At 46.7% G+C, this 24,879-nt stretch overlaps 2 protein-coding genes across 5 annotated transcripts; one reads left to right on the forward strand and one right to left on the reverse strand.

The window, feature by feature from the left end:
• The first annotated feature begins 659 nt into the window (after nt 1-659).
• On the forward strand, nt 660-24,583 carry LOC135401429 (uncharacterized). 2 transcript variants are annotated; one of them, XM_064633838.1, is made up of 19 exons: nt 660-956; nt 1,945-1,980; nt 3,101-3,130; nt 3,854-4,050; nt 7,916-7,987; nt 9,603-9,713; nt 12,038-12,213; nt 13,583-13,683; nt 14,478-14,583; nt 15,127-15,294; nt 20,666-20,770; nt 21,568-21,718; nt 22,054-22,176; nt 22,398-22,597; nt 22,725-22,819; nt 22,907-23,018; nt 23,996-24,148; nt 24,258-24,362; nt 24,425-24,583. In XM_064633838.1, the coding sequence occupies exons 4-19, from the start codon at nt 3,912-3,914 to the stop codon at nt 24,533-24,535; spliced, it is 2,028 nt and encodes a 675-aa protein (XP_064489908.1). In that variant the 5' UTR covers nt 660-956; nt 1,945-1,980; nt 3,101-3,130; nt 3,854-3,911; the 3' UTR covers nt 24,536-24,583. The 2 variants fall into 2 exon arrangements, with proteins under 2 accessions (XP_064489908.1, XP_064489906.1); XM_064633836.1 differs by having other exon boundaries at nt 3,101-4,050.
• On the reverse strand, nt 16,178-17,779 carry LOC135400015 (uncharacterized). 3 transcript variants are annotated; one of them, XR_010424494.1, is made up of 6 exons: nt 17,475-17,779; nt 17,307-17,342; nt 17,160-17,250; nt 16,864-17,099; nt 16,725-16,793; nt 16,178-16,648 (listed from the first exon to the last, which is right to left on the reverse strand). XR_010424494.1 is itself a non-coding variant. In XM_064631752.1 (4 exons), the coding sequence occupies exons 1-4, from the start codon at nt 17,716-17,718 to the stop codon at nt 17,018-17,020; spliced, it is 453 nt and encodes a 150-aa protein (XP_064487822.1). In that variant the 5' UTR covers nt 17,719-17,779; the 3' UTR covers nt 16,178-17,017. The 3 variants fall into 3 exon arrangements, 1 of the variants encoding a protein (XP_064487822.1); XR_010424493.1 differs by having other exon boundaries at nt 16,725-17,099; XM_064631752.1 differs by having other exon boundaries at nt 16,178-17,099.
• Nucleotides 24,584-24,879: the final 296 nt, after the last annotated feature.

Genomic DNA, 24,879 nt, shown 5'->3' on the forward strand with positions numbered 1-24,879 from the left:
CGCTGTCGTGTACAAGCAAGTTGTCTCTTGTTCATACAACGGTCGAAAAACGGAACCCCACCGCGTAACGCTCTCTGCGGCTACCACATCACCGAATGATACAGTTGTTGTCTTCGATTTTGAGGCAAAAGCTGTGCGTACGCCATTTTGTGGCAATTAACATACGTCCAAAGTGCCACAAGGTGGTGGTGGTGGTTGTGAAAGGGTTCGCCGTTGTCGGCCTCACAGAGGTGAGCAACGTCACGACTGGTGCCCTGGGGGAATGTGCGTCATGGGCCGACTTCTAAGGGGACTGTGCCGACATATGTCTGAAAGAGCCCGGTGGTGTGGTGGTGGTGATGGTGAAAGGGCTTGCCGTTGTCGGCCTCACGTATGTGGGCAACGTCACGACTGACGCCCTGGGGAAATGTGCGTCCTGGGCCGACTTCTGGGGGAACTGTGCCGACATATGTCTGAAAGCGTCTGAGGAAAACCCAGGAAAAACCCCAGACAGCACAGCCGGCACCGGGATTCGAACCCGGGTACCTCCCAGTCTCGACGTGAAAGAGCCCGAGGTCCAAAGTACCACAAAGAGACGTACGCCTCCCGCTTTCAACGAACCAGGAAAGAGGACGATATCATTATGTATGGCGGTAGGTTCACTCTGTTTTTAGACTTCTCAAGTTGAAGAACGCTGTCTGGCGTGGGCAGGTGTCTGTATGTCGAAGACTACCGAGTACCTGTGATGGTGCTCGAAATGAGAACGTTCTATGCTTCACATTATTTCTAAAAATGGACTATTTCCTTAAGAAAAGGATTTACTTACGGCCACCTTTTGAGAGGAAGAAGAAGAAAGAGAAGAAGAGCACGAGGAGCGCTGTTTTGGTACCTATTCTATGGTGAACCATACCTTTTCTAGTCCACCATACCTACCCTAGCTATAGTTCCCGACTTGTCCGAAGAACGTAGAATGTCTGGTAAGTGCATTTTTGACGTCGGCAGGGCTATACAGGCGGGCACTTTGTGTCATTTCCTATCGAGCCGGTGCGCTTAGCCAGCGAGTGTGTTTCGACTGCACACGTCTAAAGTATTCACGCTCATGTTTCCAGCAGCACAGCTACTGCGCATGATCTTACAGCTGTATTCTCGCTCTGCACCCAGAAGCACAGTGCGCTTCAGGGCACTCTTTATTCGTCGTATTCTCAATCCGTCCTTTGGGACCTCGGGGAGAGTCTAGTGCGCGTCGAGGGATCTCCGCTTTGGTACTCGAAGCGCTCCACATTCCCTTGCCGTATAGGTGGGGTGCGATAGGGTGCGCCGGTTCACCAGAAAGAGGGAAGAAGCACGGGTAAAGCTATGGTAAACGTCACACTCAAGGGCGCGCTGGATCTCCTTTCAGCAACCCTTGAATATCGCGAGTGGGCTTTAAACGGAGCTGATGACTGTGGCGGCGTTGTTGTTCAGTTTGTGTACGATGTCTTTAGCTCAAGAGAAGACACACAGAACAGAACGTCCAACGGAGACTGTTAAGTGACTGAAGCAATAAGAGAGGGTACTTTGTGGCGCACTTAGTTCTGTGTGCGGAGCTCCTGAGGGCGGAGTCACAACACGACTGTGTAGCGTGTTGAACTCAAAAGTGTATTCGTATACATACTATCACGAATATACTAGGGTATACGTTTATGGGTGAGAATCATACCTGTGTGCAAATATTGAATCATTATATAGGGCATGAGGTTCGCGAATCACATGGTCCGTACTCCGTCTGTCCGTAAATTCGACAGAAGAGTTCGATGTGACACTGAAGACAAAGCGGACCCTTTTGTGCTCATGCTTCGGCTGCTGAGACACTGGGCCGTGGATCCTTAGCGCTGTGACAGGCTTCTCATCCGTGTTTCGCGCTTGATCTCTGCCCCATTGATTGTCTAGTTGGTTTATTGATTTCCGCTTCATTCGCATGCACAGACGCAACTGCAGGGCCTTCAGCGGCTGCTGAACCTGGTGAGTACTAGGAACTGCACTACAAGTAAACAACGAGAAGTGCACTACAAGTACCGCACAAGTACTGATACAGAACTTCACCGCGTAGCACTCTCCAAGAAAACCATCGCAAACCACACGTGACCTGCTGTAGCGGTGTTTAGGGTAAGATCCGTGTAAAAGCGCTAAAAAAAAAAAAAAAAGAACAGAGCGCTAAAATAGACGTCTTTATCATGGTATACCAACCAGCCCAGTGGGGTGATTACATATTTTACCTGTTGAGGGTATGACGTTTTCCTGAGCTTGAGGAGCTGTTGAACTGTTGACGAGCTGCGTCTGGTTGCCCTCAAGATTGTTCCCTATGATTTCCAGCGGGAGGTGCATGCCTTCTTATGACACATACGCAGTTATTGAACCAAGGTGCAAAGCATGGGTGTAGTTGGCGGCCCTCAGACATAGCTGTGTCAGCGCCATAAGACATGAACAGCGTCCACATTCAGCGTTCGTTTCGTCTTTTTTGTGGCAATTATGAACTGCATAATTGTCACAAAGATGATGGTTGGACTACACACTGTTAAAACTGAACTCCACCGCATAGCACGCTCCTAGAAAGCCATAATCTCGAATGACATCGTTCTTTCCCCTGATTTGTGAAAAACTGGAGGCGTTCGCCTTTTTGGTGACACTTACGCGGTTCATAATTGTCACAAAAATGACGTACGCCTCCCGTTTCCAGCAAATCAGGGGAGAGAACGGTGTCATTACAGGTGATGGTTGGCTAGGAGCGTGCTATGCGGTGAAGTTCTGTTGCAGGTGAAGTAACTGTCGTTAGCACAGAGAGGCACCGTTCTCTCGCCTGATTTTGGGAAAGCGTGGGGCGTACGTCCCCTGTTATGACAACTGACATAACTGCATAAGTGTCATAAAAAGTATACGCCCCGCATTTTCAACACATCAGGTAAGAGAACAGGGAACCTCAGGGCGATGTTTCGTGTTATGCCGTGAAGGTTGGTGCAGAGCTACTATGCGGTGAAGTTCTCTTTTTAGAGTGTGAACTGCCGACTTCGACTTAGCCTTCAATGATCATGGGTCTCTGGACAAGTCAGTGTTCGTGTTTCTTATATAATTTTTTCTCACCTAGAAATTTCAGACCAGTCGAAGACTGAGCCCGGTAATGTATAACCACATAGCGCGCTGACCGCCAACCATTTGCGCAGACTGATACAGCCGTTAGCGCTCTTGATTTGTGGAAAGGGAGGGGCATACGCCTTTTTGCGACGATTATCATAAGTTCATAAGTGTCACGAAAAGGCGTAGACTCTGAGAACACATTCCCACGAATGATAAGGTTACCGCTTGTGGACGCTTAATCATTTCATCGTCGCTACGGTCGTTACGAGCTAACGGGTGGCGGAAAATTCCAAATTACGGGCACGTGACACATTGCGCGTGGCGTATACCACGCCCTTCACGTATCGCGCGAAGAGCGCCGTGCACGTGTTTTACCACGTGCCCTTCTCGATGAGTGCCCCTCCCCTCGTTAGCTCGTAACGCGTGCAAGCGATTGAGACCCCTGATTCGAGGAGCGAGGGGGCGAAGGCCTTTTTGTGCCGCAATTTGGATATACGATAATTGATACAAAAGGGCGTACTCCCCTCTCCCTAATCAAATCAGAATGGATCACCCTATCATCTTGGCACACACCGTGCTATGCGATGAAGTTACGTTCTGAGAGTGTATGTCTCTCTTTTTCAAAAAAATAAAATAAAAAAAAATAAAAAAAATAAATGAGAATCAGGGGAGGTAACGATGTCCTTCGGGATGCTGACAGGCTCTTTCCGGGGTGCCGGAAGGGGTATATTCATCGAGCACTATTTTCTCTTCCCACATACAGAAACTGACGTGTATGTAGCCGCCCTGCAGTGTGCGGGGCTAGATGTTCTCTTATTCCTATGGACGGTAAGTGTTATGTAACAGCGCATACAATATGCAGAGACGAAGAGTTGAAATCGACGACCAAGTTTGTGATCGCTGTAGTGGCAAGCGCTATCATCCTCGCCGTGGTAATAGGGTATCTTACACGAGAAGCAGGTAAGCTATAAAAACATTTCTCAACCGGAAAAAAAAGAAAGGAATTTGTGGATGATTTTGTAATTAATGCGGCGGAAACGTGTCAGTAATTAGGCGTATTCGAATGTACTTTTCCCCCGTTTTTTCCTAAACATAGAACTTCACCGCGTAGCACGCTCTGCGCCAACCGTTGCTACGAATGATAGGGTTATCGCATCTGATTGGAAGCGACAGGGAGGCCTACGCCCTTTTGCGTCAAGTATCATATATCCAAATTGATACAAAAAGGGCGTACACCCCACTCTCTCTTTCGAATCAGAAGCGATAACTCTATCATTCGTGGCAATGGTTGGTGCAGAGCCTGCTATGCGGTGAAGTTCTGTTTCTTGAGTGTTACAGCCGACCTGCCACCCACTCACTACCACTATCCACTCCTATTCACCTCTATCGATCCATAACTGTCCCTAACTGTTACTAACTGTTAGTAACTACCACTAACTACAAAGCCATAACGGCGGCGGAAGGCTTCTTCCTCCCCGCCGCACGATCACTCATAAAAATGAACTTCACCACATTGCACTTCAGCCAACCATCATCACGAGTGGCATCGTTCTCGCCCGTGATTCGTTGAAAACGGGAGGCGTACGTCTTTTTGTGACACCCATGCAGAAATGTTAATTGTCACAAAAAGGCTTTGCCAGAGCCGGATTTACAGTTGTCGGGGGCCCCGGGGCACTGTGCTGTGGGGCTCCCTCGTGTATTCTATGTCTATCCAATGTGTTATTCGGGGTCGATATGCGTGGACGGAGTTCAGATTTTTACCAAGTTTCCGTTTCATGAATGCGTTTCAGGCATGCCAAAAAAATTTCCCTTGGACAAGACATGGTGGGGGCTCCTTTGTTGTGGGGGGCCCGGGGCAAGTGCCCCGTCTGCCCTCCCCCAAATCCGGCACTGGGCTCAGCGCTTTCAACAAATCGTGAGTGACAGAGGTATCACTCTGAACAACAGTTGGCCTTCAGAGTGCTATGCGGTGAAGCTTTGGTTTAAGAGTGGAGAGAGAGAGAGAGAGGTCTTCCCGTGGGTATGGGAGGAGGAAGGGAGAAGAGGTCTTCTCCGAGGCTTCATACGTCATGATTTTCCACCTTGGGGGTTCCAATGATAACGCATTAAAACTTCAAGACCAACAATTTTCAATATCACCTCCACATTAGTCCTGGAGACGCGCATGAAGGTTATTAATATACACTCTTAAAAATGAACTTCACCACATAGCACGCTCCTAGCCAATCATCGTCCCGAATGACAACGCTCTCGCCCCCGATTTGTTGAAAACGAGATGCGGAGCCTAATTTGTGCCGTACATAATATTCACAAAATAGGCTCCGCCCCTCATTTTCAACAAATCGGGGGCGAGAGCGTTGCCATTCGGGACGATGGTTGGCTAGGAGCATGCTATGTGGTGAAGTTCATTTTTTTAAGCGTGTAGAGCGTGTTCACAAACATGGCAATATTTCGGCAAAAGCGCGTCAGGTCTGCGTTTTCTCAGCTCCTCCCCACACTCCCCCCCCCCCCGGAAACCCACAGAGGTCTTACAACAGCACCGCTCCCACTAGATAAAGAAAAATGAAATGGCTGCATCTTTTTGACGTTTTGCCAAACGTGTTTGAATGCGGCAGCTTCGTAGTTCAGTCACATGACCATATCACGTGAGTACGTCACGTGGTCATAGGGTGTCGTGTGATGATCGGCCCCATAACGCCAGGGACCGACCAACGAACTCCCAAAGTTCTATTGATTCCGTGATTGACTGGATGATTAATCGATCGGGTGATACACCCTATAAAGCTTTTGCCTTGATAAAACGTCTGTGAAAAAGGCCGTAAAATACCGAAAGACCAGAAGTCACGTGTATCACACATTTCCTACGCAATTCTACGCCCCCCCCCAGCAAACCATTAATATCCCTGGAACATCCCTACAAGGTCGCGAACGTCCTGAATATCTCGACATCTGTAGGATATCTATGGGATATCGCACAATTTCAATGCGTGTTGGGCTTACTCCAGTAGACAACAGATGTCCCTGGTACGTTGGAAGGATATCGCGCCCTGGATGTTTGAATGTCCCACGACAGGCAGCCTGCATATCCTAGGGATATCTATGGGAGATCCAGGAAAGATTTGTTTGTCCTTATAGAGGCGGTAACCTGAATTAAAAACACAGTAGTTGATAGGAAGGGATGTCGGAAATGTTGTTGGGTATACTGTGAGTTGATGCAGAAACACAGGAATTGCGAAGATACATCCTCATCACCGTTACAAATGGTTTACGCCACGCTACCCCTAACGAACGTGTGTGTAACGATTTGTATTTCAGTATATGTTCCATCCAGCTCGCAAATAGAGGTTACTGCGGGTTTTCCCAAGTGGTCCAAGTAAAGCGGGCGGGGTTCGGCTCTTATGCTGGCAGGTCCCACAGTGTTGCTGTACTGTGATGAATCCTGTTAGGCTAAGGTAATATTTTGTTCCCCAAATGGGAACAATAGTATCAAATGGGTTAAAACACACAAATATTATTTGCTGGTACACAGTTGCAGTGTTCTCTACGCACTCTACGAACACCAAATATGTGATGCACAAAATTTTTAAAAGCAAAATATGCACGATATTCGGAATCTCCGTTATATATCCAAATATCCGTGACAGACGTCGCAGGGACCTTCAGTGGATCTACAAACATGGCAGAAATGCTAGTCGCTGGGATATCGCATGGATGTAAAACGGATCTGTGGCAAACTCCACTGGATATCCAAATGTCCTGGGCAGGATATCTTACGGACATTTGCTGGATGTATCTGGTTTGCTGGGCCCCCCTTTTCCGGAGATGTAAATCCTGCATCTGTGCGTAAAAAACGCCGCTAGTGTTGGAGATACGTTAGGAAAACACGTGGTTTAATTATCGTGAGGGACAGTAGCTCGCGTTACCTGATACGATCAATGATATTCTTCAATATCTTGCAAGATCTCAGCGACTCCACTTTTTTAAGACTTCCTTTCTTCAGGAAGCAGGGATTGGTTTACTGCAGCACTGAAAAGTGCAGTGATGCGATGAAGTCAGTCATTTATTTTCACCACATCATCTGTCGCTGATTACCATGCACTCTTAAAAATGAACTTCACCTCATAGCACGCTCCTAGCCAACGATCTTCTCGAATGATATCGTTATCTGCCCAGATTTGTTGAAAACGGGGGGCGTACGCCTTTTTTTGTGACAATTTTGAACTGCATAAGTGTCAAAGGCGTATGCCTTTGACAAAAAAAGGCGTACGCCTCCCGTTTTCAGCAAATCACGGCAGATAACGATATCATTCGAGGTGATGGTTGGCTTGGAGCGTGCTATGCGGTGAAGTTCATTTCTAAGAGTGTACACTCTAAAAACAGAACTTCACCGCATAGCACGCTGTGTGCCAGCCATTTTCACAAGTGATAGCGTTATCGCTTGTGATTAAAAAACAGAGGGACGTACGCCTTTTTGTGACAATTTGGATATATGAAAATTGTCACAAAAAGGCGTACGCCCCCCTCTGTCTTCCAATCACCAGCGATAACACTATCATTCGTGGCGATGGTTGGCGCGCAGCGTGCTATGCGGTGAAGCTCTGTTTTTAGAGCGTATATAGATACTCCGGCTAATAAAGACTCGCCTGCTTTCTGAAGACTCAATCCGTTCGGAAGCTCTGAATAAGCGGAGCAACAGAAAAAAAAAAAGAAAGGAAAAGCAAGAAGAGAAAAGAAAAAGGCGTTGATGTCATGCCTTTTTTTTCCTCTAAGAGTGCATTGATAAGAGCGAAACGTTATCTCTCTGCATGTAACCAACTGGGAGCAGATATACCGATAGCGGGAACGACAGATTCTGAAGCACAAGGTCCAAGCGCAACGTCGACGCCAGAGCAATGGAGTAAGTGTAGATGTAGAAAGAGTGAGTGGACGAAGTGTTGATCTACACATCGCCTATGCATTTACTGTCAGCGTAGCTCCGCTGTATCTCTTTCCCCGCGTGCCTGGAGAGCGACCCCATTGGTTCGCCAAATACATGGCGATAAGCGCAGGGCCCAACGTGAGTGACACCCTGTTGTAGCGTGTTCGGAAACATGCACACGTAGCTTTCTCACTGAGCGAGAGACGTTTTCTTCCGAGCGGGATGCCGTAAGCTCAATACAGGGAAAGCGACCTTTAAATTCCGCGTGGACACCGCGATGCAACTGTGACTGTGAGGGGACAATTGCAGGAAGGAGTGGGATACGGGAGGTTGTGAAGGCAATTTGAGCTTCATTTTCATACACGGGGTTAGTATGCGTCCTAGGCAGACATCAGATAGCACTGTACCGACATCCACCCGAAAAGTCTGCCGGAACACCCAGAAAAAAACAAACACACAAACAAAAAAAACCCCTTAGAACAACACGACCGGCGGCAGTAGTATAGGAACGCGTCATCTCGCACACTCGCCACGTAATACGCTGGAGCCCAACCGCAGAATGATATTTTGATCGCTCCTAATTCGCGGAAAGCGCAGAGCGTACGCCTTTATGTGACAGTCAACACAACTGCATAAGCGTCACAAAAAGGTATAAGCCTTACCCGTTGCCAAAATAGGAGAGAGAGAGAAACTGGGAGGGTGAGCAGGGTTACTTGGCCGGAAGAGTGTTGGCTGCACTCTCACAAAGTGGCTCACACGCATGCTTCTGGAGTGGATGAACTCCATAATGTAAAAGCCTGAGTCTGTGCACGCAGAGGCCTCTGTGTCCCCAGAGTCAGGCGTTTACATTACACTCTGAAAACAGAACTTTGCCGCATAGCATGTTGTGTGCCAACCACTGCCACGAATGATACACTCTAAAAACAGAACTTCAACGTATAGCACGCTGTGCGCAAACCATTGCCGAGGATGATAGGGTTATGGCTTTTGATTCGAGGAGAGAGGGAGGCGTACGTCTTTTGTGGCAATTACCAAATCCAAAATCCAAATTGATCCAAATTGTCACAAAAAGGCATATGCCCCTCTCTCTCGTCGAATCAGAAGAGATAACCCTATCATTCGTGGCAATGGTTGGCGCACAGCATGCTATGCGGTGGAGCTCTGTTTTTAGAGTGTAGGGTTATTACTTCTGATTTGAAGAGAGAGAGGGGCGTAGACCTTTTTGTACCATATATCATATATCCAAATTGCTACAAAAAGGCGTACGCCGCTCTTGCTCCTCAAATTAGAAGCAGTAGCCCTATCATTCGTGACAATGGTTTGCGGACAACGTGCTATGCAGTGAAGGTTCTGTGCTGAGAGTGTAGAAGTGTGCTACGCGTTAATGTTCTCAGTATGACCTGGAAGAAATTCTGCTGGAAGATATTTCGATATGCACGATATGGAATATATTCGGTATATGTAGAACTGACATACATAGAAGCAAACAGTTTACTCGAAGTGGTCGTAAAATACCGTTTTCATTGTAGACCTGCGTCTGCACAGTATAGCTATGCTGGCGTAGTATCGTGGAATTTTACTGATTCTCTTGCAGGTCTTCCTCCCTATGGCACAATTTGCATTTCAAAGAAGTTGTGCGAATACTCCCTTTGGGGCTCGTGCACTGATATTATTGTGATGGCAAAGGATACTCAAGTTACCATACGTAAGTACTGTTTCTTACTTCCAGCCAACAAATATAGCCAGTGTTCTCTGTCAGTAGCTCTAAAGCTATATAGGAGCGCATACCTCAGTGTTGCCGGGGCAGGAAGGGCTGAGGAACCTTCTGGTCTGACCTTGGTCTTGTGGACCTGACCATGTATGTCCATTCTGTGAACATGCATGCTGTCAACAGAAACTAAATTCCGCTACGAAATAATCAACTCGCGCTTCTCCGTAGATACGGTTCGGTGGCCTGTGACGTCACCGAGTGTTCTGTCAATGACATCATCACCTCTGTAAATTGGTACTTTGCTTCAGTATTGAAAACTGAATGAGAAGAAAAACTGATCTACTGAGTGTCGCACAACACCTGTCCATAGCTGTGGTGAGGTACAAAGGGTGGTTCAGTCCCTTGTTTAGTCCTTGTTTGGGACATGCCCTCTCTCCCATTGCTCTGCACTCTTTTCATTCCTTTTAGGATAAGGTGGGACAAGATGAGACACAGTGCAAGACATGACATTTTTTTGCTCGACATTGCCTGTTTCAGAGACACATTGCTCCATGCGCTTGAAACTTTACTCATTCTTGGCTCTCCATGTCCACTTTATTGGTTGTGAGTTATGTGTTCAAGAGAAAAAAAATCAGTTACTTCTGTCTGGGATGTAAAGACGCACCAAAAAGTGCAGTTTTCTGTAGCCCTTTTTCTTGTTACCTGTGCAGCAGCATTTCACATCCTATTTCTTCATTCAGTCAACTAGATACAGGAGAATCTCGATAATTCGAAATCGCTTAATTCGAATCTGTGGATAGTTCGAACTCTCGTCTCGGTCCCGTCCAAACCACATGCATTTCAATAGGGAGAAACTGCGGTAATTCAAACCAAGGGCGTTCGCGCATCGGACGGGAACGGGTCACAGCGCCCCATATCTCCCTGGTTATTGACCTACCATACGGTGAACTTTTATCCAAATCAGGAGTGATGCCAACAGTCCCGCTCCAGGAAACTGTTGCAAGAGCGAATTACTGTCTGCTTTCAACCCTAACTTGCCTCATAATTGCTGTAAGTGAATTGTTGTGAACGTATAAGTCCTGCATTTGCTTCAAAGTCGTAACGGCCGCGACGCTCTGGCAGTTTTCTTCGCCGTAATGTCGGTTAGGCATCGGGAACGTGACGACGGCAGTGGCGGAGTTCAGCAGCAGTGACGATTTGAATTACGCAATATAAATAAGTCTCGAATAAGTGAATGTCACCAGTACCGCGAATGTAGAACGCGTCCGCTGTACGCGCTCCCTGCGCCCAAGCCCCCTTCAAGGCGATAATAATAATTTTAATAATTGGGTGTTTACGCCGCGAGACAACTGAGGTCATGAGCGACGCCACAGCGGTCGGTCTGTGGATTGCTTTTACCCACCTGAGGGTTCTTTAACGTGCGATGAAAGCTCATCGCACGGCACCCCGTATTTAACGTCCCTCGCGGAAGACGGCGTGCCTAAGCAACTTGTACCCTGCCACCAAGTTGCTAGCGTCCTCGGCCGGGTTCGAACCCGCGATCTCGGGATCACCTTCCAGGAGAGCGCCTTTCGTTAGTCCGAGTTGTGGTTTACTCGAACAACTACCCCGGCCCCCACGAGTTCGAGAGTCCACTGTATATGCAAAATATGGGCACTCTTGGTTATCCGGTGTTGAATAGAAAAATTAATGCATCCGACGATATGCATGAGGTAAGGCTCGATGATTTAATGTAATTTAAATTTAATGTAATATAGAAATGGATAAGTCAACTATTAGCGACTTTATGCTTCTTCTTCACATAATATTTTTTGCATATTGCCTAAGATTTTCTAGGAAAGCAGAAGTGCACGTAAAAGCGAGCGACCAGCGACACATCAGACCGACATTGCCTTGTTTGCGAAGGACCGTGGAGCAGGACAGCACTGGGTTCGGTGTGGTTTTATTGCACATCATGTAGACAGTGGGCCCAAAGGGGATGTGTGGGGTACACAGGCTTTACTTTGTTTGCTTCGATTGCAAAAACTAATTTGTACAGTTCATTACGATGGCGCGTCTCATCTCGCCCCACGCGATGGCTCGCCTTGCCTAGAGAGTTTGTGCAATCTGCATTTTTTGTTTTGTGTTTATTTTAGACTGGCTATACGTCCATTCTGCATTAACAGGTCACAAGCCTCCATACCCCTGAGAATGTGCCTATATGGCTAGTTCTGCTTTGAAAAACACAAAAAAACACAAGAATTTTATATTCGATTGAAAATTTCTGTGTCATCTTGCCCCACCTTACTCTAACGGTGCTTATCATGCTTTGTTTTCAGGAACACCAGAGCAAATACTCCAGAATTTCGGGAGAAACCGATTTTTTCTCGGGCTTGATCAGGACAGCACCACGAAAGATAACAATCGATTGTTCAACATAATTCCTATGATAATTGGAGCTGGGTTTCTAGGCATTCAGAAATCGAACATAACAAATGTGAAAGCCAAGTTGGAGGTAAGTGCTGTCCTTATGCACATGAACTCGCAGTTCCGAGATTCAGATGTAGTATAGAAGCAGAACTTCACCACAAAGCGCGCTGGTGGTCGACCGTAACATATTGCAACACTATCTCCAGTCCTCATTTCCAGAAAGTGCAGAACATATGGGTGATTGTAACAGACAAGCGTAATATATAAAAATGTGGTCGATCCATTGGTGAATGTGACGGAAATGCGTGAGCATTAAAATTTGAAAACCTTTTGGAACTCCCCTACACAACGCTACACAACCCTTCAACGACCCTTCACACGACCCTACACAACGCTAATGCAAGACAGCATCCGCAGGCAAACCAGCCTTTCGGGCTTGCTCCTACACAGCATTGCGGCGCCGTCTCGCAGCCTTAGCCTTCCTTCGTCACCGATCCTCCCCACAGCGTGCACAGTCCATGGCGAGCCCACGCAGACACATCTGAAACGTGTCGGCCACCACAGCTGCACCTGCCACGGCGCTGCGTCGGGATATCCACGTGTCTTTTCCTCCTGTCTCCTCGGAGCGCCTCTCTCCACTGGCGTGGCTACAGACACAACACGCCGCGATTCTAGCCTAGCGAGGCCTTTAATGCTTATGCATTAAAAAGAGGGGAAAGGATAATATCATTCGTGATGATGGTTGCCTATAGGGATTTCCGTACATCCCCTGCATTTTTGCGACCCCCCCTCTGAAATTTCTCAGGTGACGGCACCCAGTTCGGCCACCAACACGTTCTGGTAGAGTCCGGCGCAGCTAATTACATCCTGTACTGTGAAACTTTGGCTGTAGGACCACAGTCATGCAGATGATCGTAAGATGCATTTGTCCAATCTGTGTGCTAGGTATTCATTGAGCTTCGTGAGACAAGGTGCTAGACTTTTTTCTTTGTCGGTCGTGTGATTATGCATCTTAATGTTGAAATGCCATTCATAATGAATCTGGATTATAATGTACTGTGTTCTAACGTAATAACATGTACAAATAAAATGGGAAAGCTGTGCAGAGATGTCACCATTGTGCCACGATTCTTTCCATGTCTAAGAAAAATTCCTTCACCAAGCATGCCCCCCCCCCCCCTGAAAGCTCGGCACCCCCCAGCAGTGAATTTCTGGGGAAATCACTGGTTGCCTATAGGAGACATGCCAGCACATACTCTGTCAGATTACACAGCTAGCCACGGCACGCTTGTGTGTCTTGCCATAACAGTGTAACATTGTCTTGTGAGGTCGGTACACGGTCCTGGAGCTCGAGTTTTTAAATATCGTAATGAATCGTTGTTTGAAGAGGACCGGATATCGGAGCGCAGTGCAAGACCACCGTAAGTGAGAAAGGCGAACTTGTCATCTTACAGGAGATCGTGAAATATGATTTGTTAAGAACGAAAGTGTTCTTCGCGGGATTCCAGATGAGCAAAGACTTAACTGCGGCTGACATCAAGGTTATGACAAAAGGGTAAGGAAAAGATAATATATCGTAGGAAGACGAGCTGGCACACGAAATCCACCAAAGGAAATGCCTGAGCTTGGGCGACATGGATGATTTCTCGGTGTTTGTTTTTGTTATGCTCCGTGTCGCCCAAACTCTTGCTTTTTCTTTGATGGAGACAAAGCTATAGTGTTGTGAAGACTCTGTGCAAGAAACCAAATAAAAACACTAGCATCGGATTGGCATTTATTCGACAAAGTATCAGACCCACATCAGTTTTTATGAGCATACATGAGCTGAAGCACATTGAAGAACTACGTTGTGTACCGCATATTCAGTATACAATGTGAACTGCAATAGTATAATCAGTCATGCATATCGTTATCATTTCACAAGTATTGTCACATCGAATCAAAAGCATTGGCAGATAACTGTACTATGCTGGAAAAGTCTTCAGCATCTTTTCTGTGCACTGCTAGCAATGCCAACGAGGAACAGTTCTGGGGAACAGTAGCGGTACACTGTTAAAAATGAACTTCACCGCATAGCACGCTCCTAGCCAACAATAATCTCGAACGATATCGTTATGTGCCCTGATTTGTTGAAAACAGGGGGCGTACGCCTTTTTTGTGACACTTATGCGGTTCATAATTGTCCCAAAAAAGACGTACGCCTCCCGTTTTCAACAAATCAGAGCAGATAACGGTATCACTCGAGATTATCGTTGGCTAGGAGCGTGCTATGCGGTGAAGTTCATTTCTAAGAGTGTCCATTTGCGGAGCTCTTGTACAAATTGACTGGAACTATTTGTTATAATTTAGGCTTACGTTCATCATCATAGAAACCCACCGCGAGTCAGCAGACACTTCCAAGGTCCTTCCACCATCACTGTTTATTCAGGGAAGTCACGGAGGTGAAGCCACTTTCGTGAGTACAGTCATAGTCGCTATGACGTTTTCTCTCAGAAAATGTAAGAGACTGGTGCCTATGTATGCTCTAAGACAATGTTCAGGGGCATATGACTAGACACATATGACATAATATACATATGTGCCTAGTCATATGTCTCATGATGGTGCATAATTGTACAGTGAAAATGTACTACAACATGTCCCACTTGAGCATCCAAGGAAAGTGAAGTAGTATACAACTGGATGATACACACTGGGTACTTGTAACGAAATTCGGTTCGTCGCTGCCAAGAATATAAAAAGATTTCTGTTGCATTAAAATTCTCAGGACAGGAACTCCCAATATATCGGACAGGGACAGTTCTAATATGTACTGCGATTTCTGGGACCCGGGAAGATGTGTTTTCGTTTCCAAAACGTTTTCTTCCATGTTTGATCCCAGTCGCATTTATTAGTCACGCGTCAAAAGTCAAGTGAAGATTGCAACGACAAAATAACGAAAAGAAAAACGTTGCTTGTGAAGGCGCTCTTAATACGTATTACATAATCTTTTGCACAGGAAGACGTCTCTACCTTGCTGAAGAACTTGAGGAATTTCGTGCCGAAACTCCTCATGTCTGCCACGGTCTCTGTATTCCAGTACAAGGTTGCGTCCCCGCTTCGTGAGACGAACCTGTACAGTGAAGCTGTTTTGCTTGCCAAGGAAGATGTTGACTTTCCTGAGGAGGTATGATACGGAGCTGTTCATGAAGAAAACTCCGAAAACGGGCCTTGATAGAACTCGCATTGCCTGGACCAATTTCTAACAAAGAAAAGCACGAACTGCTAACGAAATGGGAGTGTCTCTGATATGACGTCACTCACAAATTGGCATTGATTGGCTCCTGTCATTTCTATGCCGTGATGTGTTGAAATGATATACAGTAGGTCGTGGGATGACCTCGAGACAACACTGCCCCAACAGCAGATCGCGGTTACGAATCGCATGCAATGAAAAAATGTGTGAAGAATTGCGGGAGCTGTGTAAGAATCAAGAAAAAATATTCTGTTTATCTGTAAAGTTTTAATGTTTCTCATTTTGGTATTGCAACGTAGCTCTCGTCCTTTGGTCCCAGGAATCACTTTTCATCGCATCGTAATACTGTGCATCCTATAGCACAGTTCCTCGCTAGGTTTGACGTTTGGACTTCTGTCAGCAGATGTCTTCCACCTGCATATAACATATACGGCGAGAGTTTGCTGCAGCATTACGGCATCAGCTGATGCTGTAGAAGGTGGCACATCCCACTTTCTAGAGAATGGAATGCGCTACCTACTTCGGCGAAACAATCGCTTTTCCCTTCGCCACCAGTGATAACACTGTTCGTGTTTCCTAATACCGCTTTCTTGCTAGCATTCCCAGTAAACCACCGATGTCCCAAGGACGTCTACATGACGTTACCCTCAGGACGATGAAGACATCCTGAGGACATCCTGAAACATAATTTTGACATACTTGGGACATACTCAGAACTGCCAAAATAACATCCGCGCACGTCCCAAGGAAGTCCATAGTACGTCAGTGACGACCTTTTACGGACCTCTAGTGGATTTTTTTCCCGTGCCTTAGCCAGGCTTACTGGCGTTCTCTGAACATTACATCAACACCGCACAGCAGTGCGTATCAGTGGCACAAACAAGCAACATTAGATCAAACACTTTATTTCGTATGAAACTGAGCGTCATAGCATCGTATTACCTCACCAGGTATTATACCACAGCGTAACATGACCAGCATTTTTTTCGCGTTATTATTGAGAACTTACATGTCTTTGAAAACATGATGTCCATGAACACACACAGCATCGGTCCACAAGGGGAAAAACTTAAAGGTATATGCCCGCAATGTCCGAAGTGCGACGCTGAAACATATGTTGAAGCACTGGCATAACCGACGACCATGCTGCACTGTGTTTCGTACAACTGGAGATTTGCGATGTGTCCAGCTTGCCTTTCGTGCGCAAAAATTAACGCTATCCAACTTCGGCTATATTCACTTTTCGCCACGGACTCCCTTCCCTGCCGCGTCATGTGAGCTTAACCTGCAAGAAATGTAATTTCAAAAACACTGCTACAGCAAAATGTCACTGTGAAGTACGCATCGACGTATACGCATACCTTTAGACACAGCGCCTATGGTTGCAGTCTGCAGTAGCCTAGCATTCTCCCTATCAACAGCCCTATTGCCTGCGAAGACGGGAAACGCATGGATAACCACGTAGTAGGAACGTGAATGCCTCGCACATTCACTACGTACCTTCAAAACGGGTAAAATCTTGAAAATGACGCGGGCAACGCCACTTGGAGATCCATAATTCACATTCATTCGCTACGACGTTTCCACACATCTGTAAAAGAGTCAACAAGGTGCGACACATTGTACTTCCCTGCAAATTCTTTATTAAAATCACTCAGCATTTTTTACATACAGTGGCACAGCCGTAAAGCCGTGGAGCACATGACGAAGTTGCACGGGTGAAGCGTATGCCCAATCTGTTTCGCAGTAAACACAAGTCACTGAAGAGCTCTGAAACGCACTTTAGCGTAACTTACCTGATGTCTTTCAACATTTCTGTGACCTTCCCACGTCGTGAGTGTGCTGTCCCAACCGCGTTGTTCACGGCAATGAATATGTCGAAAGTATCTGAAATCATAGATTAGACATTAGTAACGGGGCCACTGACGATGTTGCATCTTCACCTTGAAAAGTGCTGGTAGGGTCACGAGTACACTTAGCTGAAAGATAAAGCATAGGGTAATAGGAATCAAAAGGGTAATAATCACACTGCTAGCATAAAGTAATAGAACCCACACGCTAGGAATGATACCAAACACAAGTTGCACGAATCGTACAAACATAGAACTAACCTTTAATATAAGAAATCGCAAGGCTTCTGGACCTATCTTCCAGGGTGCACACATAAAAGCACCCCCAGGCAACACTAGTAGGGCATAAAAACACATTCACAACAGTCCAGGGCACCAGAGCAACGACGGAACGCGAGACAACGGGAGCCAGAAAAAGGCGTGCGAACGCAACGAAGCTTGCAAGCGAAATGGACGCCGCCCGCAGCGCAGAAACGGCAGGAAGGCCACCTGCCCGCCAGTCCATGCCCCAGCGCCCAGGCGCTCCTCGGAATGTAGCAAGGGAACGGAAAGTCGCGCGAAGACGGGACCAAGGCTATCGGAAAGAGGACGTTTTCCTCTTCAAAAACACATCTCAATCACCTTCCTACGCCAGCAAGAACCCGATATCGAAAAAAATGCCCCAGGCCCATGCATCAGAGAACCGCCGTTGCCACGGTGTTCTAACTCGAGAACCGAGTGGGATAGAAAGATGCGGCAAGTTTCTACGCGTTTCCCATGTCGAGTGCGTGTGCCCATTAAAAGGAAGTCGGATCCGCCGTGGGCTTCAAGCCTGAAGACAGGGACAAAAATCGGTGAACGGTGGTCGGTGTCAGGAATTTCGAGAATGACGTCTTAACCACTGGAAATCGACGGCTGGTCTCAATTGGAAAGTTGTAGAGCAGGGAACAGAGCACGCGCACACAAAATTTCGACTAAATCGGACATCGGGTAATCGACTTACGACACCGAAAAGTGGGAAGCGTTTCAGGGTGGCTCTAGCCAGCCTCGCAGCTCGTCATGCTCTTAAGCCGATATCGGGAGAACGGAACATCGCGCGCCTGCAGGACAAACGCTGTTGGAAAGAGCACATTGAGACCTTCATAACGAAGGCAAACATAACCATGTGGCAGCAACGGGAAGGCTTTTTGGGGGGGGGGGAAAGCCGCTGGTCCCATGTATTGGGAGGAGTGTGAACGCGGAATCCTCTAACTCGAGAACTGCTAAATTTAGAGAGACGCGGTGAATTTTATCACGTGCTCCGCGTCGAGAACAGTGGGTTCTCCCAGTATGAACCCTGTCCGAGGCGTTTCTTCTTTCCAACAAGGGCACTGAAGTTCGGAAAAACGAATTTTACTAACGCGTCTCCGCCTACGAGTTCGAAACCACTACAGATCAGTTCCTGTGTGATTTGCGCGATCACACAGCTAATCCAGACCCGTTCGGACCTGAATTTTGGTCTCGATCCAACAGTCCGGGCGGGATTTATAAGACTTTGAAGGTGTCAGGAGCACCGACGGTTGCCTAGACTTTCAAATATCTGGACAACCGCCAGGCTTTCTCACAAGCCGCAAGGTGCACGCGTAGGGGGATGGAATGGAAATTCGTCACAAGAAACAGCATCCCGATATCGCCGCTGCAGGCCAAGATATTAGACACGGGAACCCATCGCGAAACACGGCGATGTCATTCTGATGGGGTTAAACCATCACTGGATGGCTAAAAGACGCCGCGGTATCAACAGCCACCTCAAGTGGCATATGCAGTGCTCAGTTGGAATCTCTATGCATATCTGATCTATTCTGACCGATGATGTCACTACGGTGCCGTAGGGGACCTGGGCACGTTCTTCTTATTTGTCCATGCTACCAACCTTCCCGAACCGCGCTCTCTCAGATCCTTAGTCAGTTGGAATTTCACCCTTTCTATCTCTATGAAAATTGCTTGGCCCCTGGTGAAATCCAGCCCATCAACACTCTGTGATGAGAGCTTTTTTGGTCTTTTTAGACACGTCAGGACTTCGATCCTTATGGTGAAGGGGCACATTTCATCGCATTTTATGCCAGTGGGCTCGGGTATCCACACTAGCGACGAAACTCCTCATTATTAACCTTAGAAATAAAGTTGTTGTTTTATTGATACTCTAGGCCAATTCCTTCAATTGGTTTCGCATTCTTTGAACTGGTGCAGTGTGTACAAAACATGTTGGATTACATTAAATCAAGTGGAAATCAGCGTTTAGCATTTATATCCATTAAGCCAATTCATTGAATTGCTTTTTTATTCCGTGGGTACGGTCTTCGCCACACAACATAGTGGAACATGATGTCGCGAAGGTATAGCTTCTCTTCACAAACCCTGATTCTGTCAGTGAGGAACTTGTACCTGACGGCTACATAATGAACGAATTGACTGTCTGATTTGTCTTTGGATCTCGTTGGAATTGTGGCGACAATTCAATGATGTTATGTCTTCTCGTTCCGGCAGGGAAGCACATCTGGAGATGTAGTTGTGTGTGTTCCGTTCTACATGGAGATATTGCAAGAGATATCGAGGTCTTCTCGGCCTTCCGAACTACCTTTATTAGCACTAGAGTAAAAGGAAACAGAAGCTAGATACTGTGGTACATCTGCTAAGCTCGGACCATGTCGGGAGTTTCTTTGTAAATTCAGATGAATAATTTTTGTGTGTTGCCACTTCGGTAACACGGATAAAAATTAGTGTCACTGTTTTAGTTTCTTGCTGCACGCTGTTGAGCGTTATCATAAGGATACAAAAATATAATGAGCATCGAAAGTATGTTTGTATTCTAATTCCAAATCAACATCCGATCGGGACGCCATTTCGAAGTCCCAGCGATATCATTAAAATACATCCTGGCTAGACAACGCTAGGACGTTTCGAATGACGTCTTATTTACATCATTGGGACATTTTTCGCGGATCAGGACTTCGGGATCTTTTCAGGACGTCCATGGGACATCGGTGGTTTACTGGGTTTGGTTGTTCTCTTGGTAACAAATTTTCTTTACATGGAAATTTAGTCTACATATTTTTGCTGCATATTTCACTGCTGTATTTGGAACTGCTTCAAATTTGTTAGCAGTTATGTACTTTTCTGAACTGCATAGATGCAATATTTTTTTCACAGACCTGTCTGTTGTATTAAGTGTAACGACCCGAAACTAGCCTAAGACTCTGGGACCATAGAATGTTTTTGCACTGTTTGTAATATTATCAGCAAAAATGAATAAATAAACACAGAAAGATGTATGTGACCCTCACTGCATCAACTGCTTTCACTGTGAAGTTCTTGATATTATGAGGATGACTAACTTGGGAGCAGGGGTACTGTTAGCAAAGTGAATTATTTCTATACTGAGAACTAAGAAAAACAAAACGAACTAGTGACACTAATGCCTAATGTAATTACAGAACGAATGTAACTCCACCATTGAAGACCAGAACAGTGCGGTGCTAGTGAACGCGGCGAAGACAACTGCGTATCTATATGAAAACGCATTTTCTCTTAAGGCTAAGGTAAGTACATTCGGCATAAACTGCGGTGCGGCGTTGTCGTTCTGATTCCCAAAGACTTGCATGAATGGTCATGGAAGACCTTATCGGAAGATCTTTCCTTCGGAAGCGATGATCCATATTAGTGTATTTTAATGTAAGGAATAAGGAAGTGTGATCTAACCAGCTCGCGTGACTCAGTGGTTAGCGTGCTGGCCATGTCACGTAGAGACTGGGAGGTACCCGGGTTCGAATCCTGGTGTACGACTGTGCTGTCTGGGTTTTTTCCTGGGTTTTCCTCAGATGCTTTCAGACATATGTCGGCACAGTTCCCTTAGAAGTCGGCCCCAACGGCGGGCCCCTTCACCAGCACCAACACCGTGATTTAGCCTTGCTTGAGACCCTACTGTCTATCAGGCCTACCATGGCGCCTACCACGCACCACATTTGCGCTGTCAGGCAATTGTCACTGAGTAATAAAGTTTCAGAAAAATGCTATGAAAGAGCAGTCATGAGCAGTAACCCTGGAAGTTTGGCCTGGACTGTACCATCGCCATAACGAGCTGCAATGAGGTCACATTTCTCACTGAAAATTCGTCTGTTATGGACGTGGCACGCCATTATTTGTGGGGAGCTCTCCACGTCACTAAATGACGTCACCATCACTCATTCACTTCTCTGAAAAAGAGGGCGCGCAGATCAAAACTTCAACGCTGCCCCATACTACTCGTGTGACCTAACCTTAAGTACGACATATTTTAACGCTGTGTTATACTACTCGGATGCGAAGATACCTCGCATGCATGGTCAACCACTTTCAGATGGATATGGCCAGGAGCAAGATAGGAAAGGACGCGGATATTTCGTGGGCGCTGTACTCAACCAGATGTCAAGATGACCTTCGCCAGGAAAGATCGTGTGTGGAAAGAAAACCCGATCCCAAGAGGACAATGGAGTCGAAGAAGTGGGAAGGTATGTCGGTATTCTTTCTTGAAGGTCACGCCAGTCAGTTTAGTCGGCTGCCACGCACAGCGTGTTTTGTCAGCGATGTTGCTACGTCCCGAACACGTCCCAAAGACGCCTTAGCGGTACATGATCACAAGGTATGAATATTGGTGGAACCTCACTGATCCCAACCTGACATTTTGGTGGCACTGCCTTGGCGAAGAAGGGCATTGTATGGTGGCGTTGCAGAAATGGGTGAGCTGCAATTCGTGCAGCATTGTTCTCGACGCTTCCACGAGTAGTTGCCCTGACATATTGCTTTTATTACATACAGTCGAATACAAAGGACTATGCTTTTTCAGCACGTCCGAGGCTTTACTGTGTCATCGGCCCTTGTCCTGCATCTCGAGACAAACATCTAACGGAACCATGCACGGACATTATCTACTATGATAATGCATGGGACGGCAGTACGTCACCGACGAGTAAGCTACAGCATTACCCAGATGAGGCATTTTGCAGAGGATACAAGTCGAAAACTATACTTGTTCAATACCTCTGTGTATCACGAATGCTAGTGTATAGCACAAAGTGCAGCGCAGTTCCTCGGTACTGAATATGTATAGGCCTTGTTAACCACCTCTCTGGTACGATACTGCATATCAGCTGGTAGTTTTACAAGCATATTTTATGTTCTTCCTTCTAGACAGTGTTTACATGGAGGCAAAGGCACCCACCAAATCGCAGCGGTACTACTTAGGCATTGCAGGGTCCAAGCTAACCGTTGCAGACGCCGTAGTGAAAGGCATCATAAGAAGAGCGGCGAGGGGCTTTGCAGGCATCGCGGTGCTAGACTATGAGGTCGAACCGGAGGCCGAATATTTGATTGCCGAAACATTATTCAAGGTGAGAGAACGCTACGCTCGGAACTTCATTGTGTACGTATAGTGCTGCGAATACCCTGTTGCAATTACCAGTATCTCTCGTGCGCAATGTAATCATACGGGTGATAAGGTAATGCCTCACTTTTCAGGACATTACGGAAACCGGGATGGACAAGGTTTTGGTGCTTCCTGCAAAGAACCCTGTCGTCGAGATGGCCACCAGTAACAAAATTATTCTGGACACGTGAGTCACTTCTGCTCTTACATGATTTAGTGATTATTACAGGTTATGCAGTGCAGAAATTAACGGAAGTTTTGTCCGTATTTTCAGTGTGTACCCCATTTTTCAATCACATTCTATCGACGTCTACCCTTTCTGCACGTTCCATCCAACCGCTGCGTACATGGAGGAATCGAGTAACTCTTCAGAACCTACTAGGCTGGTAAGATCTATTGCCTGCCGCTCGGTGGGGTACACACATAGTGAAAAAAAAAAAAAAAACAAAAACAAAAAAAAAGTCAATTTTATGAAAAGCGCATACCGAATCACGTGTCGCCTACGATCTCCCGTTGGCCCTTGCAAGAGCCATGCCACATACCTGCTCACGGGATTTCTACGCAGGTCGTGCCTTGCTATTCAGAGCAGGGCGCTCAAGCACGCACGTGTCAGCACATCCTTATACGCAAGAAGGTGAACAGTGTTAGGACTTCTCAGGCACTACGGGGACGCGTCTGCAGTGGGATGCTAGTGGGCGCGGTCAAAACACGGCAGCTTGCACAACCTTTCCAAAATGAAATTTGTTTCGACAAGGAATACCAAAAATTGCATACAGGATTATGAACAGCGCACATCGCGTGACGCGAAATAATACCAATTTCGTTAAACGATAAACCCGATAGAGGACATCGCTGGCGTGCTTCTTTGCAGTGAAGTGAAGACAGCTGTACTGCAATTAGTAACGTTGCTATGCCATGTACTTGTGCGCGCTAATGGTTAGTCCAGCCTCTCCCCCGTCGCAAACGGGAGTGCGTTGAGTGCGACGATAGGTGCGCTGTAATACGTATAGCACTAGGGGTGCGTGAATGCTAGCTCCCTTTGTGTAGGGTGGAGTCACTCTTTGTAGAAGCGAATACCGCAAAGCGGCCATGTTGACTCCCACGCTTACCATGCATGAATGCTGTGTACCGATTTCACCCACTTTTGTAAACCTCCTTTGCTATGTACTTACTTAACTCCAAAATGTAGAGCGTCGGTAAGCGTATGACTACACTTTTGTGAGCGAATCGCGAGCTGCGCGTGGGCGTCAAGATGGCGGAAAGTCGTAGCAGACGACACGGTTGTCTTCACCCTATGCAGAGGGAGCTAGTATTGAAGCACCCTATATAGCACCACAAAGGTATCCCTTCTCTCTCGTTACAGATTTCTGCCGCACGTCTTGCAGAAGAGTTCTCGAATGCTGCGCTATCTATCACCTTGGAAGTGAACGAATACACGTTCTCTGCTGTCCAGGCCGCAGTTCCCGAATGGGGAAGTGAATGCGTGAACTGCATCAGCCGTCCGATGGTCGCCAAAGTAAGGAGTGGGTCCCCCACATGGCGTTTTCGTCACTAATCGCAGTGGTTTTAGGACCCTGCTTATATACACTTCTCCAAGTCCTGTTAAGCTGTTAATTCGTGCGCAGGACTGCCCAACACCACCAAGCAAAGCCCACAAGAATGAGAATGCAGCTGTCATATCTGGAACAACTATTGCTGTTTACGAGAACGTTGAAAGCGTAACAGCGAAGGTGATTCATCTGCATGGTAGCGCCAGTTGTTAATGGATGTTCATGAGTCGCTTTATTTACAGAGAGTCATATGGGAGAGAAACTGGGCAGTTTTCGGCATCCCGTGTGCAGATATACCGTCGTGTCCACTAAAAGACGTTATTCATAACATGGGTTCCAATGGAAGAATTTGATAAGGATTCAACGCATGTCATATCGAAGTAAAACATATTTATTATCGACTCCAATGAAGCTTGACTCCTATTTCTCATGTGTTTCCGTCGAGGCCATATACCCTACAGGATGCAGGAGAGTGAGGTCGTAAAGGCCTCAGCTTCATGGGCTTCACCTCCATGGGCTTCACCTCCAGTTGCGAACTACTTTCAGACGTGGCTCCCAAGTAGATCAGAGTAACCTCAGACTTCACTGTGTGGCAATCAGGCCTGCGTCCTAAGGGAAAGGAAAACCTTGTCGACAAAGGTTTTCTCTCCTGGTTTGCTTTCCGCAGGGGATCAGCCCGGGAAGTTTAGCACCACCG

The sequence above is a fragment of the Ornithodoros turicata genome, chromosome 7, assembly GCF_037126465.1.
Source record: "Ornithodoros turicata isolate Travis chromosome 7, ASM3712646v1, whole genome shotgun sequence".
Classification (NCBI taxonomy): Eukaryota; Metazoa; Arthropoda; class Arachnida; order Ixodida; family Argasidae; genus Ornithodoros; species Ornithodoros turicata.

What these genes read in the sequence shown, in the direction of transcription:
- LOC135401429 (XM_064633836.1), top strand. Translation starts at nt 3,912, where the DNA reads ATGGACGGTAAGTGTTATGTAACAGCGCATACAATATGCAGAGACGAA. An exon ending in CATTTTCTCTTAAGGCTAAG is followed by an intron (nt 20,771 to 21,567) that starts GTAAGTACATTC and finishes AACCACTTTCAG; the next exon opens with ATGGATATGGCCAGGAGCAA. An exon ending in CTTCAGAACCTACTAGGCTG is followed by an intron (nt 23,019 to 23,995) that starts GTAAGATCTATT and finishes CTCTCGTTACAG; the next exon opens with ATTTCTGCCGCACGTCTTGC.
- LOC135400015 (XM_064631752.1), bottom strand. Translation starts at nt 17,718, where the DNA reads ATGGACTGGCGGGCAGGTGGCCTTCCTGCCGTTTCTGCGCTGCGGGCG. An exon ending in CCCTACCAGCACTTTTCAAG is followed by an intron (nt 17,251 to 17,306) that starts GTGAAGATGCAA and finishes CTATGATTTCAG; the next exon opens with ATACTTTCGACATATTCATT. An exon ending in GAAATGTTGAAAGACATCAG is followed by an intron (nt 17,100 to 17,159) that starts GTAAGTTACGCT and finishes ACTGCGAAACAG; the next exon opens with ATTGGGCATACGCTTCACCC.